Raw genomic sequence first — 8,847 nt, 5'->3', positions numbered from 1 at the left:
TCCCTTCTTGATATGATTATCGAGTCCCTGGATTCCGTATCCTCGATAATCATTTCCATGGTTTGTTCATTCATCTGCTTCCACATAATGTTTCGGTAAACCTAAACCTGGGTATTGAAAGACACATGAAATGGTGATGGTCCTATGCCTAACTATCCTCCCACCCATATTCTTTCCAGTGTGTTATTCTCCCCCTATTTTATATATTTATTTCCCTACGTTCCCTTTTTCTTATTTCTAATATTGCCTCTTTATACCCTCCACCCTTCAATAAATTAGTACAGGGGCGATTCTCATGGCAAACGGGTCCCTTTACTCACTGCTGTATTACATCCAGATTATGTCATCCACTTCATCATCCTCTAACTCCTCTATAGTGGCTCCCCTCCCTCGTTCTGGTTCTTCTATCTGTTCGTTTCTTTTGAAGGCTAACATCAAGCCCTCGCTTACCAGAAACCCTGTGTCTCCTATTACTTTCGTGTCAAAGTTCTGGCCCGACATCATGTTCCTCCACTCTTCTGCGTCCCCTTCATCCTCCCATCGAACCCTTACCCCCTCCCTTTCATTCAGGAGGGGTAAATGATTCTCCTCTTCCCCCATCTCCTCCTCCCAATCACTGATCGGGGAGGTAATGGGACTGTAATCCTGGGGGGCTGGTTCCTCATTCCCTTCCTCTCCTGGTGCATATATGATGGTATCTTCCCCGTCACTATGGCTTCCTTCCTCTCCTGCGTCTTCTAGTATGTTCGTATCCTCTTGGGTCCATCCCCCTGGTATCGACCGCTCCTCCCCTTCCTGCGTCCTAACCCAGACCTAGTAGTAGTAGTAGTACGTCTCTCCCGGGGGAGGGGAAGTGCGATTTCCCCCCCAAGGCCCAGCTGTGGCTCAAGGCGCCTGTTAGCTATCAAACAGCCCCCGTCCGCGTTAGCAGAGGGGACTGCCGTGGGCATTACCCGGGGCTAATATTTCCCCCGGCTTTCCAACCCGACCAACTTTTTTAGGCCCGGGCCACATGGAGGCGAGGAAGTACTCGCCCGGGGGGCGGAGAGTCACTAGGATCGTCCCTTCCCTACCTAAGTGATTTAGCTATGGAATATGGTCGTCGGGGCAACCGATCCTTCGTCTCCAAAAGTGAGTACCGGCTCACTCTTTGCTTCACCCACAGACCGAGTCTGTACCAGGGGTGGAATCATCGTGCTTGTGTACGTTCCATCATCGAGAGAGAGCTGTGTCGCCTGTTTCAACCCCCTGTCGTATTACCTGCCTATGTCCCGAATATTTCAGGAACCCCCCCTCCTCTGATGCCCCTCACAAATCTACCACCCCCCTCAAGGACAGGGAGAGAGTCCCGGGACTCCGATAGAGATACATGGGGAGGCCGTTCTAGCCGACCTCAAGGAGAGACGTGGTCGGGTTCGGCGATCACCTCCCCTAGGAGCCGCAGCGGACCATAAATGAATCCGCCGCCAGTATGAGTCTAATCTAAATCTGTAGCGGGGTATGTGAATTTAGTAGAATGGAAAACGAGGTAGAGTAGATCGCGCCCTCCCCCCACCTTAGAGTATACAAGGAACGCGACGCGAACAGTGGCCCACCGGACTTCGCCGAAATTTCCTCCGAAGAGGGAATATCAGTTTCATCAGGAACCAGCATCCGCGTTCTGGGTCGCTGGCGCCCCACCCTAATGGTCGACGCTCTCTCTCTCCGGCGTACCACGGATCGTTGCAGCGTGTGCCAAACGCCTTCGTGACCCGTCGACATATTTGTTCCGAGGTCACGAATGTTTACCGGCACATGGGGCCTGTTTTCGGTAATGCCATACCCTACGTCCGGCGCCTAGTTCGTGAGAACTGCCTTCCGGAATACGATGACCGCGGGGCTCGTTGGGCCGTGATCCCGCAAAGACATGCTCTTCATGCTTCCGGGACTCGGTTCGCCAGTATACGCCCCACTGTCCGGAATCGCATTCGGGCCCCTACGCGTTTTATTCTACTTAAGGCGGCACGTCCAGGCCCCCGAAGGGTTTAATACCTGGAACGGCCATCGCCCCCCTTCCCTCGGGCCCGAATGAGCGCTCCTGGCGTTTGTACCTCTTACCTCTGTTCCGTTAGCATCTTATCGAAGATCCGCCCGGTACAGTTGGTGACCACGCGTCCTTGGCCGCTGTCCCGTATGCTACTCGGCATCGGTGTCCTTTGCCCACGGAACGTCGGCACGGGCTGGTGTTTGAATGTGCGCTCGGTGTACGCAAACCCGTGTCAACGTCCGCGATCGGACTCCCCGATGCCTATCTTAAACTAGTTCAAGAACGGAGGGGGAATTCAAGCCTATTTGTCCCGTCCTTGGACAAATATATCTGCCTGCCCCCTCCACGGACGGTCTTCGGGTTCCGGGCCCTCACCACCCTCAGGCTACTTCCCGGAACCCACCCAGCCCGTTGTTCTCCGTGAATCCTATGATTTCTATCACTGTGATCCCTATGGAGGGTACTGGCTCTTAAAGAAGAGTTTTCCGTCGTCCCGGGATCACAGCGGAGATCGAGAGGCTAAATGCGGCTGGAGTCGACAGGGTTCCCCATCTGTCTTTTCCCCCGTGGTGCCTCTTCACGAGTGGTCTACGGGGAGCATGTTGGAAGGCTTACGCCCTCAGTCTGCTGTCACCCTCCCGACTCGTATCTCATCATCCCGTTCTTGCGGGTCGGATTCACGTTTACTTGCTAATGGGTGGTAGGCCTGAAGCATCCTATCCCCTCTCCTTTGCGAGTTCCCCGTTGGTGTCACCGGGTATCCTCACAGGATCGGGGGGGGACTGAGAGGGAGCTTTGTGCCTGAGTGAGAGTCACCGATACTCTCTCTCTACACCCTCCCTCCTCACGTAAGGTCTGCATGGATCGGGCTTCGGAACAAACAGTAGTTCCACCCTTTCCATTCCCGTTACGTATCCCTGACGTGCTTTTTCCTCTTTCGAGGTCAGGCTTCCATGGGTCGCTAGGAGAACGATTATACGCGTATTTTCGTTATATTATTCATTTGCTTTGTTGTTGTTTTTTCTTTTTCTTTCTTTCTTTTTTACGATACGATTTTTATTATTATTATTATTATTGCTATTATCATTATTATTCTTGTTATTATTATTATTATGTATTTTAATTACTTATTATATATATTTTTTTTTTTTTTTCTTTTCCTATGTTTGTAATATTATAATATATTATGTACACTTACCTTCTCTTTTTCTTTCTTATCTTCTTCCTCCTACGCTTAATAGGGTGGGGAGTTTGTTTTGTTATTTTATTTATATGTGTGGGTTTTCTATTTCCCTCTCTTTCTCAATCCTGTTTTGACACGCTCGCCTAATCTTTTTCTCATTTTCCTGTTTGGGAATCTAGGGAGCAGAGGGTTTTTTTTTTTCTTTTTTTTCCCCTGCTCTTCCTATCTTTATTTCCCCCCTTTCCCTTTCTGTTTGTTCTTATTTTTTTCTTATTTTATATATTATTATTCTCTTTTTTTATCCTATATATTCGTACCCACTCTCCTCCTCCTCTTACTCACTTCCTTGTGTTCATTATTTACATTCTTACATTCTACGCTCTGGGTATTAATAATTTTACACACGCTATATTTTATTTATATCTTTATTCCATTCAATACATTCATTTCCTCCGCATTACATATTCCTCTATCTTTTTCCATCTTTGTCCATCCTCAATCCTTGTCTTATCCATCCTTGCTACATCCTGGTTTTATTATCTTACTTGTATCCGATTGATATTTTATCCTCCATTAATCCTATATTTATTTTTACCGACCTTGTACCTAATATTATCTATAACTGAAAGAAGAGTAATTGTTAGTTTCCCCCCCGTCCCCGATCCATCACCTACTCCATTATCGTTTCTTGTTTCCCTTCTTCGCCTTTTCCTGCTTCCTTTCGGGTTCTTCAGTCTTCTTTGTCTCTTCGTCTCACCAAATTTCTTCTTCTTCCTCTTCTTCTTCCCTCGGTCTGGTCCTATCCACGTCCTGAGTGAATCCTTGTATCCCCTTCACCGTCAATTGGGGAATGTCTTCATCTTCCAGAATTGCCTTTCGTAATCTTTTGAGACGCTTCTCCATTAGTCCCGGACATCTCATTAAGATGTGTTCTGCCGTCTCCACTGCATCCTCCTCACAGAATTCACACCTTTCTTCCTGTAGTTCCCCCATCCTTGTTAGGTGATGGTTCAGGATGGCATGTCCTGTTAGGATTCCTGCCACCCTTCTTGTGTCTTCACGCGGAAGATCCATCAAATCCCTCCAATTCTTATAGACTGGGTTCTGTCCAATCATAGCTTTGGCTACCCTGCATCCTTCCGCAGAGTCCCATTTCCTCTTCCTTTCTCCCTCGCGCCATCGCTTCCTACCTAAAGCGAACACTGCTTCTGCTAGCGGTACTTGCCGAGGTACCCCTTCCGGTGGGGCCCTCCTAGAACCTAGATTTGCCAGCTTGTCCGCTTGTTCATTCCCTGGAATACCTCTGTGGCCCGGCACCCAGCATAGTGTTAGCTTGTTACCCCTTGATGCCAGCTCGTTAAGATGTTCCTTACATCTCTTGGTAGTCAGTGAGGTATGCATGAGCTTTTGAATGCTCAGTAACACCGCCTGACTGTCTGTGAAGATTCTTATTTCCTTCTGTTTCGTGCCCCTGTCTATTAACAATTTTACACATTTCATTATTGCGAACGCTTCTGTTTGAAATACCGTTACATTTCTTCCTAGACAGGCATAGTGTCTGTCTATCTTCCCATCCGTCCATCCAGCTCCCGCCAGATCGTTTCTACCTGATCCATCGGTGTACCAATTTATGTGATTCCCTGCTAGTAATACATTACCCTTCCATTGTTCTCTAGTAGGAATCGTTACCTGAAATTTTTGCTCCGGAATCATGCTTGGGGCGCATCTATCCTGTTCCATATCCATCATTTCATTCATCTCTCTGTTCGCCTCGTTCAGCATTATCGACGCGTGTCCGTAGTTATTCCACGTCCAGCTGTTCCAGCACTTTAATCTATGTGCTGTCCGTACTGCAATATCTAAAATTACAATATCCAACGGAGTTGTGTTCGTCAGTACCTCCATTGCCCTCAATGGAGTGGTACTCAACGAACCCAACGCTTTCCTTAACGCCAACCCTTGGAGGCTGTTTAACTTATTTTTCACCGTAGTCATTTTGGCCGCTTGCCACCAGGCGATTGCCCCATGGGTCACCCTCGGCACCACTATGGACTTATATATCCAATTTGCAATGCGAGGGGAAAAACCCCATGTCCCACCTATGGCTCTACTCACCATATATATATTGTTCTTCCCGCATGCTACTTTGTTAAATACATGCCGTCTCCATAGTAGTTTTTTGGTAAACGTGACTCCTAAAAACTTTACCTCATCCACCAGTTTTAGGTCCTTTCCCTCATATCTTAGAGGTTCCGTTGCTGGTATCTTTATACGTTTGGTAAAACGTACCACTTCCAGTTTGTCCGGGTTGACTGATAATCCCGTACTGTCGCACCATACCTTCAGAATCTCCAGTGCTTCCTGGGCTTTATCATACGCTTCGTGTATGTCGTTGCTGATTGCTAAAAAGACCACATCGTCCGCATATGCTGAGATGGTCACCCCACATCCTTCCAGCGCATGTAGTAATGAGTTGATCGCTAGACACCACAACAGTGGGGATAAGATCCCTCCCTGTGGGCATCCTTTATTTACGTACCCCGATACTGATTGGCTTCCTCTCGACGCCACCAACCTTCTTTTGGTTAACATACTCGTTATCCACATCTTTATCCTCGGGTGTAGGTTGAATTCATCCATGGCCGTTACCAATACGTCCACGGATGTCATATTAAATGCTCCCTCGATATCTAGGAAGCATCCAATGGTGTAATATTTCACCTTTAAAGCTTTTTCGATTGCCAACGTTACGTTGTGCAATGCTGTTACGACCGAGTGGCCGGTTCGAAAAGCGTGCTGCCTTTCGTGTAATGGATTAATTGGGAAGACATATTCTTTGATATATCTATCCAATAATTTCTCAGCTGTCTTCAATGTGAAGGAAGTCAGACTAATGGGCCTGAAGGCCTTGGGTGTTGTATAGTCTGATTTCCCAGGTTTAGGTAGAAATATCACTTTGGTGGCCATCCATCCCTCTGGTATAAGTCCTGTGGCGAATGATGCTCTTATAAGCTTCAACAGAGCTTGCTCCCCTATCGGGAACATTTTCTTCAGTATTATAGGGTATACCCCGTCCGGCCCTGGCGCCTTGTATGGACTGAAAGAACCTACAGCCTCACGTAATTTATGAGGTGATACTATTATATTAGCTAATGCCCAGTGTGCCCCCATCTCTTGTACTGGGTCTGCCTCCACTAATTGGTGGGGATGGAGGGAGAAACCCGGGAAGTGTGCTTTCAGTAACTCTCCCAGAATTTCTCCATCATCCTCCGTATATTCCCCACTCCCTTTTTTCAATGCTCCCAATTGTCTTGGGGTTGCATTCATTAAAATGTGGCTAATTTTTGCCGCATTCGATATTTTGTCTATAGAGGCGCAGAATTTCCTCCATGCCTTTGTTTTTGCTTTGTACAGATTTCTCTTCAGTGCGTTTCTTGCTATACGCAACTGATTTCTATCATGCCATAGCCCGTTCTTCCTATGGGCCCTCCTAGCTAGGTACTTTACGTGCCTTACCTCTCTTGACAGCTCCTTTGTCCACCATGGCACCTTATTTCGCTCATCTCTTGGTTTCGCCTCCGTTGCCGCTTCCCAGCTCTCCATCGTAATCCTAGTGAATTCCTTTGCATAGTTGTCCAGTTCTTCCTGGTTTCCGTATTTCCTCGGTAGCTCCGTTAATTTTTCGTCCAATTTCGTTCGAAATTCTATCCATTCCGTTTTCCTCGGATTTCTTACTGGATATATTTCCGTCATCCCTTGTCCGCTTAACTGGAATGTAATGTATCTGTGGTCCGACATCGTGACCTCATTAGATACTTTCCATTCAGACACCTCTTCTTCCATTTGTCTGTTCCCCAGTGTTATATCTAACACCTCTGCTCGTTCCGTCGTCTGAAAAGTGGGTGATCTCCCTCTATTATATATCGTCAGTCCTTGCTGGATAATGAAATCCATGAGATCTCTTCCCCTGTCATTTGTATCCGAACTTCCCCATATGGTGTTCCTTGCATTTGCATCCAATCCCATTAGTAGTGGGGTCTTCCTGTACTCACACCACCCCACCAATCGCACTATATCTTCCCCTGGAATATCCCTGTCTGAGTTCCAGGGGAGATATCCTGCTGCTAGTACTATTTCTAAATCCTCTTCTTGAATTGCACTTTTCATTTTTAACGCAATTACCGTTAGATTATTTGAGCTAAATTGAGGCAGAAATGTGACCACCAGATTCCCCCTACACACCACGCAAGTCCTAAGGTCCTTACTCGCTTGTACCGCGTAAACTTTCCCCGCCATACTAAGTCCTTTGACCGCGTGGTGTGCAACGTAGGGCTCCTGTACGAGCGCTATGGCCACACTGTTCTGCCTCATATATTTCGTTAGTATTTGCGCCGCCGCTACCGCATGGTGTAAGTTTATTTGCACCACCTTCATCTTATAGACCTGAAAACCAAAAAATCCTTCTTCATATATAATTCCCCCCTAAATTCCTATCTCCTTGTTCCTAATTTTGAGCTATTCCTATATATTTCCCTTTTCTCACCTTAATACCTCCTGTTATTCCTTATACCCATTATTTAATTCCCGTTGTGTCCATCCTCTCACCTTGTATTGGAATACTTCAGTATTTATACCCCCTTATCACAATATCTCATATCCCTCATCCCCTTTTATTTCTCCCATTCTCCTTTGTCTGGGAATCGCGATTTATTCGTTCCGAGGGTATGTCCTTAAATCATCACTCCCCCCTTGTATACAATTTATATTTATTTGTTCCGTGTTCTTCTTTTTATCCTAATACATTTCTTATTTCTATTCTTAACATTATTATGTTTATTCCTATCTTACAAAGTCTACCGTCTCTTATCCATTATTCCATTATTTACTATCGTGCGTCCAGTCCTTATCTATATTATTATCTATGTATATATATTTCCTCTTCTTTTATTATTTATATAATAACCTTATATCTAACTTACTTATATCTTATTCCTAACTTATCCTATGCTTATCTTAATGCTCTTAAATATCTTATTTCTTATAATATTTTACATACTAATCTTACTACTCCTCCGCATATTCTTATCTTCCCGTTCATTCTTCTTATTCCCTGCGCCGATTGCGGTCTTATTTTAACCGTAAATTCCCTTCCTCTCTCCTCCGGGTCGGTCTCTTTCCATAGGGTCCAATCCCCTGCCCTCAGTTCCGGATGCTCCAATTTCAGGACTTCTACTAAGTCCTTAAATAGCATGGTGCTATGGCTGCACCACACTGTAGCCATACTCTTTCTCTCCAGGTCCTCCGCTGGGCAACTTATTACCCGTGACCCCCTCCATTTTAATCCCCTCTCTATCTCTTCTTCCATCAGCTTCATCGTTTTTTCACATTTGGTGGTGAACAGCACCCCCCCCCCCTTTCATCCCCCATCTCACCAAAGCAAACTTCCTCCTAGCCTTAATGGAGCTTCTCAAAAAATTATCAAATATATAATTTCCGGCCTCTCTTGTCACCTCCCTGTCCTCTAACCGCAGGGCCAGTGTACTCCTTCTTGCCCTATCCTTTTCCCCTTCTCCTTCCTCTCTCCTTTCCTGCTCCCTTTCCCTGTCCTCCATCCGTGTCCCCTCTCTTTCCTTGTTCA

General features: G+C 46.2%; 1 protein-coding gene across 1 annotated transcript; it reads right to left on the bottom strand.

Moving 5' to 3' along the window:
* Window positions 1-327: 327 nt before the first annotated feature.
* On the bottom strand, window positions 328-8,490 carry LOC107193190 (RNA-directed DNA polymerase from mobile element jockey-like). Its single transcript, XM_015582591.1, has 3 exons — window positions 8,266-8,490; window positions 3,967-7,652; window positions 328-802 (listed from the first exon to the last, which is right to left on the bottom strand). The coding sequence occupies exons 1-3, from the start codon at window positions 8,488-8,490 to the stop codon at window positions 328-330; spliced, it is 4,386 nt and encodes a 1,461-aa protein (XP_015438077.1).
* Between the last annotated feature and the right edge of the window lie 357 nt (window positions 8,491-8,847).

The sequence above is a fragment of the Dufourea novaeangliae genome, unplaced genomic scaffold, assembly GCF_001272555.1.
Source record: "Dufourea novaeangliae isolate 0120121106 unplaced genomic scaffold, ASM127255v1 scaffold705, whole genome shotgun sequence".
In the NCBI taxonomy this organism is placed as follows: domain Eukaryota; kingdom Metazoa; phylum Arthropoda; class Insecta; order Hymenoptera; family Halictidae; genus Dufourea; species Dufourea novaeangliae.
The sequence above is the reverse complement of the archived record's forward strand: the minus strand, read 5'-3'. Positions and strand labels throughout refer to the sequence as shown.

What these genes read in the sequence shown, in the direction of transcription:
- LOC107193190 (XM_015582591.1), bottom strand. Translation starts at nt 8,490, where the DNA reads ATGGCTACAGTGTGGTGCAGCCATAGCACCATGCTATTTAAGGACTTA. An exon ending in GCGGAGGAGTAGTAAGATTA is followed by an intron (nt 7,653 to 8,265) that starts GTATGTAAAATA and finishes TTTGGTTTTCAG; the next exon opens with GTCTATAAGATGAAGGTGGT. An exon ending in GAGGAAGAAGAAGAAATTTG is followed by an intron (nt 803 to 3,966) that starts GTGAGACGAAGA and finishes GGTCTGGGTTAG; the next exon opens with GACGCAGGAAGGGGAGGAGC.